The sequence below is a fragment of the Myotis yumanensis genome, unplaced genomic scaffold (genome assembly GCF_028538775.1).
Source record: "Myotis yumanensis isolate MYYU_CA2020_CCGP unplaced genomic scaffold, mMyoYum1.0.hap1 SCAF_7, whole genome shotgun sequence".
NCBI classification, from domain to species: Eukaryota; Metazoa; Chordata; class Mammalia; order Chiroptera; family Vespertilionidae; genus Myotis; species Myotis yumanensis.
In genome coordinates, this window is record NW_027223758.1 from 30,939,084 (window position 1) to 30,957,101 (window position 18,018).

The 18,018-nt window shown below is 53.6% G+C and overlaps 2 protein-coding genes across 3 annotated transcripts; one reads left to right on the forward strand and one right to left on the reverse strand.

Moving 5' to 3' along the window:
• Positions 1-271: 271 nt before the first annotated feature.
• Positions 272-9,214, reverse strand: CUNH20orf141 (chromosome unknown C20orf141 homolog). The gene is made up of 3 exons (XM_070421330.1): positions 9,175-9,214; positions 604-838; positions 272-509 (listed from the first exon to the last, which is right to left on the reverse strand). The coding sequence occupies exons 1-3, from the start codon at positions 9,212-9,214 to the stop codon at positions 272-274; spliced, it is 513 nt and encodes a 170-aa protein (XP_070277431.1).
• On the forward strand, positions 9,213-15,434 carry CPXM1 (carboxypeptidase X, M14 family member 1). Of its 2 annotated transcripts, none has more exons than XM_070421454.1 (14): positions 9,213-9,384; positions 10,904-11,065; positions 11,240-11,349; positions 11,468-11,607; positions 11,697-11,787; positions 12,342-12,492; positions 12,577-12,665; positions 13,002-13,125; positions 13,207-13,403; positions 13,490-13,669; positions 13,755-14,052; positions 14,221-14,360; positions 14,990-15,092; positions 15,193-15,434. In XM_070421454.1, the coding sequence occupies exons 1-14, from the start codon at positions 9,213-9,215 to the stop codon at positions 15,432-15,434; spliced, it is 2,199 nt and encodes a 732-aa protein (XP_070277555.1). The 2 variants fall into 2 exon arrangements, with proteins under 2 accessions (XP_070277555.1, XP_070277556.1); XM_070421455.1 differs by having other exon boundaries at positions 13,755-13,830.
• Positions 15,435-18,018: the final 2,584 nt, after the last annotated feature.

Here is an 18,018-nt window from a genome sequence, read left to right on the forward strand (position 1 = left end):
ACTCTGCTCTCTCACAAGTCTTTCTTTGGGCCTTCATTCTTTAGAACCACAGAGGCGGCCAGAATGGCCAGCCGCAACCTAGAGGTTCTGAGATGGCTGTCACATCCTGCCCTGGGCTCCCTGTCCCTTACCTCATCTCACCTTCTATCATTGCTGGAGGTCTGCTGATGTTCAGGCTGGGGACAAAGGTGTACCCTCCCACCTGCCCAGCCCAGAACGGAGGAAAGGAAGCCTGGGGAGGCAGCATGGCCAGTGTATTTCTGGAGGGCAGTCAGGCCCAAGGATAGAGGCAGAAAGCCAGGCCAAGCAGGGCCAAGGGCATGCCTCGGGCTCCCAAGAGCAGCTCCAGGCCCAGGAGCAGTAGGAGCAGAGCCTCCTGGAGGCTGAGTCGTCCTGTGATTGCCACTGTCTGCAGGAGTAGAGCCTCCTGCTGTCTTGGGCCCTCGCCGGCCCCTCGACTTTGGCCCCCTGTGAGAAGTGTGTGCTGTGGCCGGGTGGGACTTGTGGGCCTGTGGAGAGAGAGGGTAGCAGCTGGGATTCGGGAGGCTGACCACTTGCTTGCTTGCCTGCACCTGCCCACCTGCCAGGCTGCTGCCCATTTACCTGTGGAGCAGGTCGAAGGCCAGGAAGCTGACCAGTAGCAGCAGCAGCAGCAAGGCTGGGCCAGCCATGGAAAAGACTGCCCGAACTGTCAACCCCAGTGCTCCCAGCCCTAGGACACTGTCCAGGAGCTGGGCGGGGCTAGGGCCCCAGAAGAACACACATGGACCCATTGAACTGCCCAATCCCTCCCCAGCACCCAGGCCCCTGGGAGAGACAGGGGTAGGATAAGCAAGGACTTCAGGCCCGGGTAACAGAGCTGGGTCATGGAGGGGGAGGTTATAGGAAGGGGCTGTCCTGGAGGTAGTGATGGAAGTGTGTGGGAAGGGATGGCAGACAGACAAGCAAGGATGAGCTCAGGGAGCGGGGAATTGGGCTCCTTGGGAATCTCCCCCTCCCCACCCACCCATTCACCCACCCACCAATCCTCCTCACCTCCTGCCACTTCGGTCTGCCATTCTGGGACTGGGCAGCTGGGGCATTGTGACCTCTGCCAGGTGGGGCTCTGTGGTAGGGAGGGGCTGCTGCTGGTTCTGGCCTCACAAGCAGCTCCTGGCTCAGGCAGGGCTCAGCCAGAGGTCAGTTCTTTCTGAGAACTCGGACTCGCCCTCATGCTTCTGCTAACTCTCTGCCCTAGGGCCCTCCCAGGGGGATCTGAGCTGCCAAGAAGGCATTCTAACCCCATCACTACAAGGGTGGCTGACCAAAGGGAAGGGGCTGCTTTCTTTCTCCTGCAGGTGCTTGGAGCTGTGTCCAGGGACAAGTCATTCAATCTTCCCGTTCACTGCTCTCTGCCCTGAGAGTAGGGTGATGCCTGTGGGCCCTTGTGGGGGATTTTCCAGGACTGCAGCCCTGGAAGGCAGAGACTCTGTCAGGAAGGAACCAGAGGCTTTCCAAGGCTGGGCTCCCATGTGACCTGCGACATGGGAGTGGGGCAAGAGGCAGCTGTTAGGCATGTAAGTACTATGGTGTGTAGGTGTTCGGGATACTGGGATTCCAGAAATGGCATAGAGGGCTACAACATAGTAACCCCCAAACTGGATGTTAGAGTCACTCTCTGAGAATGCAATTAAGGAAAAATGAACACGTAATAAAGCGATTGGTCACTTAGGAAAGAAACCTACTTCCATTGATGATGTGTAATTGCGTGATGGTTCCAACACATCCTAGTTTAGTGACCTGAGAGGCAAGAATGGAAATAGGTTGTAATTGAGAGAACTTAATTTTGTCCACATAGTATACTTTGAAGGAAAACTGAAGGGAGTAGGGTAAGGGGAACAGTGGCCATACAGCCCCTAGGAGAAGAGGAGACAGAGAATCAGGCTGCATATTTGCCTCCAGAGGGACCTGTCCAAAGACTCAAGGGTGGTGGCCTTGACATCTTTGATGGCGATGAGCTCAACAATCCATGGAGCCAATGCCACCAGCCCTCGGGACCATTTGGTGATTGCCTTCGGTCTGGCACTTCCCAGGAAGATAAAGCAATGTCCACAAAATTTTAAGGGAAACTGATTTTCAACCTAGAAACATGTATCTGTTTATATGATTTCAAGTGTGAAGGCAGAATAAAGACATTTAAAGCCGTACGAGGTCTCAGAAATTTGATTTTGCATACACTTTTTCTTAGAAAGTTACTAGAGTGTGTACTTCAGAAAAACAGGAATTAAACTAAGAAAGAGGACAGTATGGATTTTTAAGAAATGAGGCTAAGCCCTGGTTGGTGCTGCTGAGTGATTAGAGCATTGGCCTGCATACCAAGGGTCTCGAGTTCCATTCCCAGTCAAGGGCATGTACCTGGGTTGCAAGTTCATCCCTGGACAGGTCAGGGCATGTGCGGGAGGCAACCAATCTATGTGTCTCTCTCACATCAATGTTTCTTTCTCTCTCTCTCTTTTACCCGCTCCCTCCTTTCCACTCTCTCTCTCTAAAAAAAAAGCAATGGAAAAAATATCCTTAGGTGAGGATTAACAAAAAATAAATAAATAAATAAATGAGGCTAAACACAGAAGAAGAATGATGAGCAAGGCCTGGTATGTCAGCTGTGCTCCCAGGTAAAGAAAGAAAGCACCCTGGTCGATGTGGCTCAATTGGTTGGGCTTCATCCCATGTGTTGACCACTTGATTCCGGTCAAAGGAACATGCCCGAGTTGTGGGCTCAATCCTCAGGATAGCTGATAGATATTGTGCTTTCACATCATTGTTTCTCTCTCTCTCTCTCTCTCTCTCTCTCTCCCTCTCCCTTCCTCTCTCCCTAAAAATCAATAAACTACCTAAAAAGGAAGAAAGAAAGAACCCAGCCTGAAATCAAAAGGTAGATGTTCAAAGAGGGATGTTTCTGGAAGAAAATGAAATTATCTGGTTTTAGACATATTCAAAATAAATGTTCAGTTCTGTTGGAAACATTGGGATTGAATTTACAATGGGTGCCTAGAAAACCAAGAAAATGATAAAACAAAGTAATTAATAATTCCAGGGAACACAAAAGGTCGAACAATAACATTTACATGGTCATAACATAAGCTCTGCATATTGACTCCAGTGATTTGGCTCTTTTGGGGAAATGGAAGGAGGGGAAGTGTATGTTTATGTATTTGGATGTGTATGGGTGGGAGGGTGGGAGGAAAGTGAGATTAATTCCATAGCAAGAAACCCACAGATAGCCGAAACCGGTTTGGCTCAGTGGATAGAGCGTCGGCCTGCGGACTGAAGGGTCCCAGATTTGATTCCGGTCAAGGGCATGTACCTGGGTTTCAGGCACATCCCCGGTGGGAGATGTGCAGGAGGCAGCTGATCGATGTTTCTCTCTCATCGATGTTTCTAACTCTCTATCTCTCTCCCTTCCTCTCTGTAAAAAATCAATAAAATATATATATATATATAAAAAGAAACCCACAGATAACATCTAACCATAGAAAAATCAAGAAATAGCAATAGAAGCATAGAGGTCAATACAAGGAAAAATAACAGAATTTAAAGTGGTTGACTTGGGAATGGAGAAGCATAAAAACGTCTTCTATTACAAGCCTAAATGTGAGTTGCCTCTAAAACTATTATAAATCATTTTGATAAAAATAATTTTGCTAAAAAAATAAAAATTAATATAGGTCACAAGTGGAGGTCGGGAGTACAACCTCCCACGATGAATGAAACTGATTTCCTAATGTTATGTGGCTGTATTCTTGCGGCTTGAGTTAACATTTTCAGTGGCAACATCAAACTCAGGAAGCTGTGAATCTCATGCATTTTAAGGGCAGGTGCCCTAAACCTCCACCTAGTGCTTCTCAGCCTTTAATATGCACATGACTCTCCTGGGGCTGAGTCCTGTTAAAATGCAAGTTCTGATCCGTAGGTCTGGGGAGGGATTCTGCATTTCTAAGAGGCTCCCAGGAGACGCAGCTGATGCTGTTGGTCCTTGGCCACACTTTGAGGAGCAAGGCTCTCCTAGACATTGATGTAAGAGAGAGAGAGCTGGGGAGGTGGTGGTGAGGGAAGGATGGGCATGTGGGAAAGTGCCTCTTGTGCATCTAGGTGCCACGGGAGTCCCCATTAATGCTCACGTGCACCATGGGGTGGGGGGGTACCTAGTGGGCAGTGAGTTCTCCTCAGCACCAGGACAGGAGATTAGGAGACACAAGTAGGCAGTAGATTTCGCTACTTTTCTATTTGTGCAGCCAAATACGTAGCCTCCTTTCTTTTCTTAATATTGTTTTATTCCATCCACGTGCGTGGGAGCAAGGAGACTGTGTTAAGCTGTTTTCTCCATCTTTAATTCATCTGGTTAATGTCAGGGTTCCTAGAACCACATACTATCTCACTTTATCATCACGGCGCTGGGAAGAAAATATTATCATTCCAATTTTACAGATGAGAAAACTGTGGCTCAAAGAGGTGAAATTACTATTCAAGGGTACCCGAACAAGTAAACGGCAGAAACCGGATGTGAAATTAGACCAGTGTGGCTCCAAGTCATTTATCCTCTCCACGTCCAGCCACCCGACCACACTAGCGGCAGGCAATGCTGGCAGGCAATTCCCAGCCCGTCCCTTGAACCAGGATCCCTTTAGGCAGGTGTCCCCACCCAGTCTGGCTCTGTTGTGCTTGTAAAGTAGCCTTGCCCTGGTGAGGCTACGAAAGATTCTCTACCTGGCTCCTGGGGCTAGCGATCTGGCTGTGCACGTACTTGTGATGGGAGGAAGGGCACTTAATCGGAATAGAACCACAGTTGTTTAAAGATTATTCACCTACTAACCAAAGCTAAGAGGGTTTCTGACAGACCCTGGGGAACTGGAGGATGTGTTGCAAGAAGAAAAAACAGGGCTGCAAAAATAAGGTGGCCTTGAAGAAGCCCAGATGGGTCCATTATTCAGAAAAGAAAATACATTTTGAGAGCAAACCGAGGACAGGACATGCTTTAACTTGGCTGCTGTGCCGGGACCCTGGCCCCCTCCGGGAGTTTGCCTCAGGAATGCTGACCATTCTCTGGTCCCAGGAACGGGCTGAGCTGTAGCCACCTTGTTATCTGACTTCCAGCTCCTGAGGGCAGACACACAGACTGCAGGCCCTAAAGCTCCCTTGATCCTGCTGCCCTCCCAGCTACACAGAGCTCTTTTCCCTCACCTCTATATAATCAGCCAGCTGGCAGAAGAAAGGAGGAAGCGCTTTTTTAATTTCTAGCTCATTCCGTACTGCTGGCAATTTGAAATCAACACTCCTAAATGGTTCAGCCTTGTCTCTGCTTATTGGCTCAGTAGTGACAGGCAGTAAAGGCCTTGATTTGGGGGGTCCAGTTTCACTTGGGTGCAAACCTGCCACTGTAGCCTAGGAGCTGCTACCTCCAGAATGGCTTTGCAGCCCCAGAGACCCAGTGGCAAGGGCCAAAGGCAGTAAGTAGCCTGGCTGGGAACACAGTGGAGTGTAAGGGGATGAAGTTATAAAGGAGCATGAGAAGGTGTTGAGGCTTAGAGGGATATAAAGGGGCCCTAAAGGTCGCAATAGACAAGGCAGAGAGACAAGGGGCACAAAGGGGGTAAGAAGAGGTACACGGGACACAAAAGGTATGAATATCCCGCAAATCCCAGCAGCTAAGGGGATGGTGGGAAGTGGCCAGCATGCCCTATCCTGCCAGTCCCTTTGTGGGGGCAGGTGTCCCAGTTCATGGCCTGACATCTCCTGTCCCACAAAACTGGTACTGTTGGGAAGGGTCAACTTCCCTTCTGCTCTTCTTATTACTTTTATTGATTTTTAGAGAATAAGGAAGAGGGATAGAGAGATAGAAACATCGATGAGAGAGGAAGTCATTGATTGGCTGCCTCTTGCACGCCCTCCACTGGGCATGTGCCCAGATGGGAATCAAACCAGCGACCTCTTGGTTCCTGAGTCCACGCTCAACCACTGAGTCACACCAGCCAGACCCTCCAGCTTTTCTTGTTTCTCTCTAACCTTGAATATATTATACAAATACTTTTTGATCACTGACTAGGGACCAGACACTTTTCTAGGCCCTGAGGTGCAGTGAACATTTGGGTGCAAAAGACTTTCTTGACCCTTGCCAGTTTGGCTCAGTGGATAGAGTGTCTGCCCGCAGACTTAAGGGTCCTAAGTTCAATTCCAGTCAAGGGCATGTACCATGGTTGCAGGCTCAATCCCCGGCCCTGGTCAGGGCATGTGTGGGAGGCAACCAATCGATGTGTCTCTCTCACATTGATGTTTCTCTCTCTGTCTCTCCTCTCCCTTCCACTCTCTCTAAAAATCAATAGAAAAAATATCCTTGAGTGAGGATTAAGAAAAAAAAAGGCTTTCTTGGAGGGTTGCTTACCTCCTGCTACAGGAGAGGAGAGACCTAACAGTGAACATATAACAAATTAAACAAGATAATCTCAGTCATGTGGAGCGCCTTGAAAACAACGTAATAAAAAAGGGTGAGAGCATAGAGTGTGTGTGTAGAGGAGGGAGCTTACTCCATCGGAATGGGCAGGGAAGGCCCTAGGAGGCAGGTGACACTGAAAGGCCATCTGGCTGATGAGGATGCAAATCTGAATAAGGAGGTGAGATAATGCGAAGGCCCCATGGCTGGATGGGCTGGTGCATTGGAGAAATAGCTAGAAAGCCTGTGTGTTTGGTGGGATGTGAGCCAGGAGGTGAGCGTGGGGAGATGAGGTGGGAAAGGTGTGGGTGCAGAACCTTGTCATGAAGGGCCTTGCAGGTGAGCCCAGTCGGGACTTAAGCCAGGAGGAACTTGACAGGATTGGGCTACTGTATGGGGACCAACTTGGAGGGGGTGGGTGCCAGAGACAGGAAAGTGGACAGACTGGGCTTTGTTCAGACCTGCTTCTCTAAAGGAGCCTATCCCAGCCTTCCATCTCCCACCCCCACTCCCACCAAGCCTTGGCCTGTAGTACCATCCTTCTGCCTTTGACCCCGTCCTTCTGCCTCTGACCTGGTTGCACTTCAAGGACCCTTGGCTTGGTGCACCTACCTTGAGTTTTTCTAAGTGCCCCTCTGGTGTCTGGGGCCTTGGCAGTGCCGTCCAGGCAGGGCACTCCACGGTGGGTCCTGCCCAGGTTACTCCCTTTTGGGTTGTGGCTGGTAGGTAGACAGACATGAGCAGAGCAAGGCTGAGGGGCCAGGTACAGAAGGTTACCGGGGCGGGACGCCCTGATTGCCTAGCAAAGGATAATTGTAGTGTGGGACCTTGTGACTTTTTCTCCTTAGAGATGACATCTAGGTCTCAGTTGTATTTCAGCTTCAGGCCCAGAAAAGCAGCAAAACCAGACAAGCAAGGCCACACCACCGCTGACCTCAGAACCAGCTGCACTGAATAAAGAATGACCCCCTGCCCAGACAACCAATCAATCAGTGGAGACCCGGACCCTGAAAGGACACACGTGGAAAGCAGCTGAATATTCTATTGAGATCTTCCCCTGGGACCTCCCCTCAGATCTCCACCCTTAAACCCTTAGGACTGAGGACCCAGCGCGCTCTCCCTCCCAGGAGCATGCCAGTGCCTCTCCCCTCCCTTTTCTCCTCCCCACCATCCAGGCCACGCCCCTTTACCTTCCTCACTTCTTAGCCCCAAGGGCCCTTCCTCTACCTCTATAACTTATTTCCTAAGCCCATCTCTTCTATGAATTACTTCTCCTACCTCTGTGATTTTCCAAATAAATGTTCTCTTACAGTTTGAGTCTTGGCTCTGAATTCTTTCCTAGCCAGAACTCAAGTTCTGTACCGAGTCTGCTGAACCCAGGTCCGGTTTGACCCCACCGGTCTGACACCTGGTGATGCTCTGGCCGTCCCCAACAGGGCGCCTACCCAGCGCGGGTGGGTGGACCAGATGCCTGGGGAGCTCCAGGACTCCCGTATATGAAGTGGACTGGGCTGGTGGTGTCCTCAGTTCCAGGAATGCGGGAAGCTATTCCTTCCAGAGATCCTGCAGATACAGCCACCAGAACGGTGCTGAGACGCTGCCTTTGGGCGATTCGAACTGCTTATCTAGATAGTGGCCCTGCCAAAAATATTTGCTCGGGGCCCTTCGTCCTTCGTTAGATTCCTGGCCACCTCTGGGCATCCCTTCCCCGTGGGGGTAGCAGCCTCTCTCTGCGGGCTCCTTGCAAGGGCAAAGCGTCGGCCAGAGGCGCACAGCGGACGCATTTCCTTCCTTCTGGGAAGGCGGCCCTGGCGTGGGAGAGTCAATAGGGTCTTCGAGGGGGGATGAGCAGGGTCCTGAGCTCTGGAATCCAAGAATGCGGGTATTCCCGCGGCCGGGAGACCCGAGGCTGCGAGGTGCGGGCCGGGGGAGGAGAATTGAGGCAAGGGCTGCGAGGAAGGCGAGAGAGCAGGACGCCCAGCAAACCTGGACCCATCCATCCCGGGCCCCAGCCCCGTGGGTATCCGCTCGGGCTTCTCTGCTAGGATTACATAACACCAGAACGTGGCAGCCGGGCGAGCAGAGGAGGAGGCGAAGGGAGGGAAAGGCGAGAGGGGAGGCGGGGCCGGGGTGGGGGTTCGGTGGTGCCGGGAGGCGCCGCCTCTAGCTGGGCCCCTCGGGCTGTCCGTCAGAAGGATTCCTAGAGGGCCAGCCCTCCTCCCATGCCCTCACTCTTCCACGGCAGGCGGCCTCTGGCTCTAGACGGATTTCCCTCTTGGGTTGTAGTTTCCTCCTCCGAAGTTCCGAGCTTTGCTGTCTTGGCGAAGGCAGTGGCCGCTGTGCACCTCGGTTGACCAGCTTGGAGAATGAGGTTGGACTGAGAGGCCACGCGTACAGCATCTGGAATGGTGCCCCGTGCGGGGCAGGAGCCTCGCAGTGAGGTCGAGGTTGCCGAGGGGCTTTGCAGACGGTGTCGGGCAGCGCTCGAGGGAGGCGGGAGCGGGAGGGGCATGGTCGGTGCGAGCCGAGACGTCCGCTGCCCGTCGGGGGTCCGCCCCGCACGTTCCGCCCCGCCCTCCCTCCCCCTCCTCCTCGGGGTCCCGGGCCAGTGAGCGGGCTGTGGGCGGGCCGGAGGCTCAGGGGGCGTGTGGCGGCGGCAGGAAGGGGCGGGGGGCTCTGGGGCAGCGGGCAGGAAAAGACAACCCACCCACCGCCGCGGTCCAGCGCCTCCGCACCTCTGGACCTCGCCATGTGGGGTCTCCTGCTCACCGTGGCCACCTTCGCGCCTGCCGTCCGTCAGGGTCTGGGGGCGCCCGGCGCCTCCGTGCTGGGCCTTGCGCCACCCAGGACCACTGAGGCCCCGATCTCTACCTCAGCCCTACCCAGCAGCCCGGCGCAGCCGCCCGCGGGGAAGAAGAACGGTGGCTCTCCCGCAGGGCCCGCCCCTCCCACAGGTCGGTTGCCCCCACACCCCCGTCCTCCGGGCGACGACCCTTCCCCAGCGCGGACACACACACACACACACACACACACACACTTTCCGACCGGTGCAATAGATGCTGACTCAGCAGCCCCAGTTCCCGGCCAGACCCAGTCAGCAGTCCTGGGACCGGAGCCAGTGGGATGCTGCCTCTTGCAGCCCCAGACCTTCCTTTTCATAGATAAGGAAACTGAGACCGGAGTCAGGAGGAGGGGAGAAAGAGGTGCAGACAAAGGCACTGACACTAAAAGGTTCAGAGCAGGACTGTGTGTGCAGGAGAGAGTTGGGGGGCAGGAGCTAGAAGGAAGGAACAGGAGACTGCGAGGGCGAGAACTCTGCGGAGGCTGTCTGGAGGAATGGGGCAGGGGCAGGCCGCCTGACCTCCAGATGTGGGAGCATAGAGGAGAAAGGCAAGGGGATGGCAGTCAAGGAGGGCTTCTCAGAGGAGGCATGTAGAGTTGGGTCGTTGCTCACAAAGAGTGGGCATCTCTGAATCAGGATTTGCTGAAGGGGGGGGCGGGGGGCAGCCAAGAAGGACACTGCGTGTGCAAAGGCACAGGGCACCAGACATTAAAATGTACGGCGTTTCCTGGAGGTCCCTGTGGAGCTTGAGTGTGTGGGGAGCTAGTGGCACCTGCCCTGTAAGGCCCTGTGCTGGAGGGCGAGCAGGATACAGGTCCAGCCCTGGGAGGCCTGAGCACCAGGCAGGCATGGTTTTGAGGACAGAATATCGCCGCCCAGAGGGCAGATGCAGTGATGGAGGTGGCACGGGGGCTTTGGGAGACTGAGTCTAGAGCTAAGGAGGACTCCTCGAAGGGCATCTGAGATGTGAAGGAAGGATGGGAATTAGGCAATAAAATCAGAGGTGGTGGTGGGTGGTATGCTGGGGAGGGGACAGCCAGTGCAAAGGTCTAGAGCAGTGGTTCTCAACCTTCCTAATGCCGCAACCCTTTAATACAGTTCCTCATGTTGTGGGGACCCCCAACCGTAAAATTATTTTCGTTGCTACTTCATAACTGTAATGTTGCTACTGTTGTGAATCGTAATGTAAATATCTGATATGCAGGATGTATTTAGGCGACCCGTGTGAAAAGGTCGTTCGACCCCCAAAGGGGTCGCGACCCACAGGTTGAGAACCGCTGGTCTAGAGGTAAAGAACCACACTCAGCTCTTTGGAGCTGCCAAATAGTTCCTAGTGGCTGGGTGTAGCTCTCCATTGGAGGGGGTCAGAGGAGGCCGGCCAAGCATGTGGTCACATCAGGAAGGAGAAGGAGCCAAGGAAGCGGCTGGAGAGGCAGGTTGGGATCAGACTGTACAGGCCTTTCAGTCCATGCTCAGCTCCGTAGATACTTGTGGTGGGACCTGCTGTGGCGTGCAGGCCTTCTTGGGATGGCAGACCTCTCCACCTGGGATTTCATGCCATTCTTCCCTTCCCCGGTGCTGTGCTCCTTGGTCCCCAGGGGCCTCACGACAGCATGTCCGGATTCGTGTCATCAAGAAGAAAAAGGTCATTGTGAAGAAACGAAAGAAGCTAAGTAGCCCCAGTCCCCTGGTGACTGCCAGGCCTCCGGTGACCACTAGCCCTGCAGGGACCATTGATCTTCCTGAGGTGCAAGAACCAGGTACTGTCCCTCCAGGGCCCCTGCCCAGATTTGCAGCCCTTGGGGCACCTAGGCACTAACATAACCACCTCACCAACATAGGCATGCCCCTAGCTGGCCAGCTTAGACCCAGCTTCCCACATGCCATAAACATCTCTCTCTTGTCCTGTGCCACTGCTCTGTCCCTGCCCCCAGGCTGTCCACCTTTGGGCCTGGAGTCCCTTCGAGTTTCAGATAACCAGCTTGAGGCATCCAGCAGCCAGTCCGTTGGTCTTGGACCACACCGAGGACGGCTCAATATCCAGGTCAGCACCTTGCTCAGAGCAAGGCAACCCCTAGACCCTTCTTTCCTGCCCTCCCCCTCAATTCTAGTCCATCCCACCCTGCCCACCTGGGCCTGATCACCATTTTCTATGCCCACAGTCAGGCCTAGAGGATGGCGATCTGTATGATGGGGCCTGGTGTGCTGAGGAGCAGGATGCTGAGCCGTGGCTTCAGGTGGACGCTAGGCACCCTGTCCGCTTCGCAGGCATTATCACCCAGGGCAGGAACTCTATCTGGAGGTGAGGTGGGCTAGCCCCAGGCCAGGGATTCATGGGCTGGGTGGGAGTCCTAAGGGCCACCGATGATCTCTCCCCACCCCTCCCGCCAGGTATGACTGGGTCACCTCATACAAGGTCCAGTTCAGCAATGACAGTCGGACCTGGTGGGGGAGTCGGAACCGCAGCAGTGGGATGGATGCGGTGCGTAGTGCCATGTGGCTTGGGCCCTCTGAGCTGAGAGTTGGGCACCCAGCCCATTTTAGGGTGCTGGGCTGGCCTGGGGACAAGGAACAGATTCCCACTTGGGCATTCCAGGAAAAAGGGGTTCAGGATGAGTGGCACCAAGCAGGCAATCTCAGGAGCCAGGCTGCTTTGGAACACGCCCATATTCTCCCCAAATACTTCTTCCAATGGTGTGGGTGCCACTTCATGCCATGGCTTCCTGCTGGAACACCCCTTGCGGCGATGGGCCTCTGGTTCTTGCATCACCTCTCACCTCCCCATCCCATGGACACTTTTATACGTCGGGCTATCGTGTGGGGTCCTGGCTGGTTTTAGGTTTGGCTGCTTCTGAGTCATGTGGCCATATTTGTCTAATGAGCTGTGAGCCAGCCAGAAAGCATGGCTGCCCTTTGGCAGGATGCCAAGTGCAAATTTTTACCCGAGTCCACCAGGGTGGGTCTGATGGGGAGTTTGGGTCCTGGGCCAGGTTGCTGGGGTTCGAGCAGCCCCATCAAAGTACCTGACACTCCCAGGTATTTCCTGCCAATTCGGATCCAGAGTCGCCAGTGCTGAACCTCCTGCCTGAGCCCCAGGTGGCCCGCTTCATTCGCCTGCTGCCCCGGACCTGGCTCAAGGGAGGCGCATCTTGCCTCCGGGCTGAGATCCTGGCCTGCCCGGTTTCAGGTGGGCAGTCGGACAGGGTCTGGGTGGGCAGGATGCACCCTTCACTGTGAACTTACCTTTAACCATGAACTTGCCCTTCACCAGATCCTAGCGATCCATTCCCTGAGACCCCTGCACTGGCATCCTCTGACCCTCTGGATTTCCGGCATCATAATTATAAGGCCATGAGGAAGGTCAGACTTAACCCCTGTGACCAGGAGGGAGGAGCTGCCTGCCTCAGTCCCCTTCTCACCACAGCATAACCTGCTGTGACTACCCTCATGTCCCCTCTCCTACCCTCGCTGTCTCACCTTTCTTTCCTGTTGACTCGTAAACTCTGCTCCAATTTCCCTTGTTACGGCCCTTTCCCTGTCTGAGCCTTTCTTCACTTCTGCTGCTCCCCGCCTGTCCTGTGCCATGGTGTCCCCATTTGTCACTGGCTTTTTTAAGTTCTTCCATGGCCACATGCTGTCTGACCCCTGGGTCTCACACATCACACTCTACCCCCCCCCCCCTTCCCCCGCCCCCAGCTGATGAAGCAGGTGAATGAGCAATGCCCCAACATCACCCGCGTCTACAGCATCGGGAAGAGCTACCAGGGTCTGAAGCTGTATGTGATGGAAATGTCGGACCATCCTGGGGAGCATGAGCTGGGTACTGGCAGGTGGGGTGGGAGAGGTAGGCGCCGGTAGGGCTCTGGGCACGAGCCAGCCGTGAGCCCCTGTGTGTTCCCAGGAGAGCCTGAGGTGCGCTATGTGGCTGGCATGCACGGAAATGAGGCCCTGGGGCGGGAGTTGCTCCTGCTCCTGATGCAGTTCCTGTGCCGTGAGTTCCTGCGAGGGAACCCACGGGTGACCCGGCTGCTCAAGGAGACACGCATTCACCTGCTGCCCTCCATGAACCCTGATGGCTATGAGACTGCCTTCCGCCGGGTAAGCCACCTGGGCCAAGGGCCACCCTGCTCCCTCTCCCCTGGTGCTTGGAGCCTGCGTGGCTGACCAAGTCCCCATTCCTGCAGGGTTCGGAGATGGTGGGCTGGGCAGAGGGCCGCTGGAACCAGCAGGGCATTGACCTTAATCATAATTTTGCTGACCTCAACACACCACTGTGGGAAGCAGAGGACGACGGGTTGATGCCCGACACTGTCCCCAACCACCACCTGCCCATGCCCACTTATTACACCCTGCCTAATGCCACTGTGAGTATTCTGGGGGCAGTGGTGGAGGGCCACCCTGGGGACCCTTGTCTCTGACTCCCACCTGTCCTGACCTGTCCCTGTCCAGGTGGCTCCTGAAACTCGGGCGGTGATCGAGTGGATGGAGCGGATCCCCTTTGTGCTGAGTGCCAACCTCCACGGGGGCGAGCTCGTGGTGTCCTACCCATTTGACATGACTCGGACCCCATGGGCTGCCCGCGAACTCACACCCACCCCGGATGATCCTGTGTTTCGCTGGCTCAGCACCGTCTATGCTGGCACTAACTGGGCCATGCAGGAACCGGATCGCCGACCGTGCCACAACCAGGACTTCTCCTTACATGGCAACATCATCAACGGGGCTGACTGGCACACGGTCCCTGGGAGTATGTGCCCGAGGGTGGCGTTACCCGTCCCCTAATCGTACCCCAATCAGAATCTGCTGTCACATACAGCGCTGGTGTCACTTCCCATTGGGGAGTGTCACTCAGAGGAGGGTACCAGGAGGGCAGGCTGCCTGCCGCCTTGGGCTCCAGTGTCTGTGGTTCCTCTAGGCATGAATGACTTCAGTTACCTACACACCAACTGCTTTGAGATCACTGTGGAACTGTCCTGTGACAAGTTCCCGCACGAGAATGAACTGCCCCAGGAGTGGGAGAACAACAAAGAGGCCCTGCTCACCTACCTGGAACAGGTGGGACCCGAATCCTCACCCCCAGCCAGCCCGTCACTCCCGACTGACCTGCTCTCCATTCAGGTTGCAGCTCCCACCCCGGGGTCATCCATCCAAGGTTCCGCAGCCCGAGTTCTGACTCACAAGATGCCAGGGGCCAGCAGGTCGGCGCGGAGGGCTCTAGGACAGGAAGCACAGTTTGCCAGCGAGGCGGCGTCAGACACTGTTTACCTGTAGGAGTGGACCCCACAGCAGCCTAGGCTGTGGTCCACAGAGTGCTCCCGAGCTGTTCTCAGAAATGACTCACATTAGGCCAGTGCAGGAAGTGCCGTGGTGTAGATGCTTCAGATTCCACAGGAACTCATGTCCCTTGCCATGACTCCATAGCTTCCAAGGGTTCCAAAATGACAAGTTCATAACCAGGGTCATTGGACTTGGGGAAGCCCGATGATGCTCCTTCCTACCAGGGAGTTATAGTTCTCCCAGTCCCGGTGTAATTTATCAATAGGAGATATTTTTATCAGAGTCTGTCACCTAGGAACATAGACATACCAGCTTTATCAAGTTTGCGGGGAAACAGCCAGAAAAATGAACTGAAGGTCCCAGTCTCATGCAGAAGGGAGAGGGTTTGATAAGCCTTCCCCACACAGGTGCGCATGGGCATTGCAGGATTTGTGCGGGACAAGGACACGGAGCTCGGGATTGCTGACGCTGTCATCGCCGTGGATGGGATCAACCATGATGTAACCACGGGTGTGTGTGGCGGGGAGGGGATGGTGGAGGTGTGGGAGGGCTTTGGGCTGGGTCAGAGGCTGAGGATCACTGAACCCTGATCTTGCTTTTCACTCCTCAGCGTGGGGCGGAGATTACTGGCGCCTGCTGACCCCAGGGGACTATATGGTGACGGCCAGTGCTGAAGGTTACCACTCAGTGACACGGAGCTGCCGGGTCACCTTTGAAGAGGGGCCTGTCCCCTGCAATTTCCACCTCACCAAGACTCCCAAGCAGAGACTGCGAGAGCTGCTGGCAGCTGGGGCTAAGGTGCCCCCAGACCTCCGCAGGCGACTGGAGAGGCTGAGGGGACAGAAGGATTAGCACTTCCGGTCAGCTGCAGAGCCTTGGGCAGGCTGGACCTGTCCAGAACTGAAGGAGGGGGGACGAAGAGTGGGGAGGGAGGGACAAAGTGGGGAAAAGGTGCTCGGGCTCATTAAAGCTATGTGGCCCCTCAGCCAGTCTTTCTGTGAACTCTGTCCCAGATCCTCTGCCTGGGCCAGCCCTCAGCTCTCCGTCTTACCCCATCCTATCCTGCACACACTTGCGTACTCTCATCAGTTGATTTCTGGAAAAATAGAGTGAAAAAAGGACCCCACCTGGGTTTTTTTTTTTAAACGTAGGGTTTGGCAGGGCAACTCACCAACCCATCAACTTCTGCAGCTGGTGCCATACAGAGCTGTGGAACATTCTGGAAGCACCTGCTCAGTGCCAAGTATGCAAGCAGTCCAGGATAGACAGTGCCCCTCCCCACCCCCCAAACCTGGGGCTCCCAGTCAAGGATGGGACCGTTCAGTACAGTGTGAGGTGTGCCGAGGTAGAGGCTGGTTGCTGTGGGAGCACAGATAGGGGAGTCACATACTAGTACACGTGAAATACAGCACTGCAGATCGCCGGGGACTCAAAGAGTCAAGGTTGCGATAAAGGTGATGGTTCTAGGAGTTTAGGTGGGAGGTGGGCCAAGTGTGGAGATATGGACAGTGACACCTCCAAGGATAGAACAGCTGAGCATTTGAATTTCCTTCACCAGCCATTTTTGGAAAGTGGTGGTACAAATGGTAGGATTTGATTAGTTTCAGACTGAAGGGGAAGTTGTGTGTCAGCCTGTGTTTGGCCAGGAAAACAACCCACTCTAGGTATTTGAAGCAGAGGAAAATGTAGTGCTGGAAATTGGATATCAAGGGATTGGAAGAATTGAATGGAAAAAAAAAAGGGAGGGGGAAGGGAATTTCCCCTAGAATTCAGGAAGCTGAGGACACATGTTCTGGCGTCTGTAAGCCTGTGCTTCGGTGATGTTGGTGCTCCGGTGCCAATGACCTGGGGCCACCTAAGATCACTGTGGTCACCTGCCTTGGCTACAGCTACGAGCAGAAGTTCTTCCTCCCACTTTCTAATCTCCAACCTCTGAAGTCCACTGGCAAATATAACTGTAACCCAGCTTACAAGGAGGCTCGCCAAATGTATTTTCTAGGCTCCCTGCACCCCTGCAATTTCGAGGAGAGCGTGCAAGGGCAGGAATGGGGCAAACACTCACAGGTAACATGGTGCAAAGACAGCCATGTAGCCTTTTGTTATGTAAGCTCTGCCTAGTGCTGGGCTGTTGTACTGTTTCTGTTTCCCGAGGTCTCTCTGTCTCTGCCTCTCACATTTTCAATCTGAGATCACCACAGGGATATAGTGCCTCATCTCCCTGCTCCCTGTTCCTCCCCCCAACCCCCACCTCCAACTCCTCTTATACAGCATCAACTGAAAAAAAAATTTTGTTTTTATTCATCGGAGTTTAATATACATAATGAAAATACACATAAGTGCACAGCTTATTGGCAGAGTGGATTAAAAGACACGGCTTGACTGTATATTGCAAGAAACTCACTTTCAAATATAAACATCTAAAGGCATCTGAAAGGAAGAGAATGAAAAAAGATGTATCATGCAAACAATCAAAGGAAAGCAGGAGTGACTATCTTAATATCAGATAAAGTTGAGTTCAGGACAAAGACAATTACCAGAGACAGAAAAGGACATCGTTATATAATAACTGAACACACCCAGGATTGTCCCTTGGGTAGCCTAGAATCAACTAGTTCAGCAAAACTGAAATGGCATATGAGCTCCCCCAGCTGATGCTCAGGCTTTGGATTTTCCCCAGTTCTAGCAAGACATGCCCCTGGCCAGAAAGCTGCATAGCTGCCAAGAGGTTCCCAGATCCCTCCTACTTCCTCATAAATATGTAAAGTTAATGGGAGTGGGGCCCTCCTCCTGGAGCTCTTTAAACAGTGAGATCAGCCCTGTCTGGCTTAGCAGCCCACCTTTTGGATAAAGGGACTTTGGGGCAATATATGCGTTCTCCCAACGCTTTGCCTGAAAGTTCCCTCAAATACACTCCGAACAATTGTGTCCGCACCATGTGTCATTAGAGGCGTTTGCCTTTGCAGTTCTCTTGACCTATAGACAAGATGGAGAACCCTTCAGCATAATCTAGTAAAACTGAAGGCACAGATGTTCCTGTGTACAATGTATGTTATAGAGAAACTCTTACATGTGCAAAAAGGTACATCTATATAAATGCTTATAGCAGCCTTATCTGTAATAGACCCAAACTGGAATCAGCCCAAATCTCCATCAAGAGGAGGATGTAGCCCAGCCGGCATGGCTCAATGGTTGAGCGTTGACAGATGAGCCAGGAGGTCACGGTTTGATTCCTGGTCAGGGCACATGCCTGGGTTGCAGGCTTGGTCTCCAGTGTGGGGCATGCAGGAGACAACTAATCAATGATTCTCTCTCATCATTGATGTTTCTATCTCTCTCTCACTCTCCCTTCCTCTCTATAATCAATAAAAATATTTTTTTAAAAGAGTAGAATGTAGAATAAAATATGGTACATTTATGTAATGGGATTGCATACAGG

What these genes read in the sequence shown, in the direction of transcription:
- CUNH20orf141 (XM_070421330.1), bottom strand. Translation starts at nt 9,214, where the DNA reads ATGGCGAGGTCCAGAGGTGCGGAGGCGCTGGACCGCGGCG. An exon ending in GGAGGCGCTGGACCGCGGCG is followed by an intron (nt 839 to 9,174) that starts GTGGGTGGGTTG and finishes CCGGGCCTGAAG; the next exon opens with TCCTTGCTTATCCTACCCCT. An exon ending in GCCTTCGACCTGCTCCACAG is followed by an intron (nt 510 to 603) that starts GTAAATGGGCAG and finishes CTCTCTCCACAG; the next exon opens with GCCCACAAGTCCCACCCGGC.
- CPXM1 (XM_070421454.1), top strand. Translation starts at nt 9,213, where the DNA reads ATGTGGGGTCTCCTGCTCACCGTGGCCACCTTCGCGCCTGCCGTCCGT. An exon ending in ATTATAAGGCCATGAGGAAG is followed by an intron (nt 12,666 to 13,001) that starts GTCAGACTTAAC and finishes CCCCGCCCCCAG; the next exon opens with CTGATGAAGCAGGTGAATGA. An exon ending in TGCTCACCTACCTGGAACAG is followed by an intron (nt 14,361 to 14,989) that starts GTGGGACCCGAA and finishes TTCCCCACACAG; the next exon opens with GTGCGCATGGGCATTGCAGG.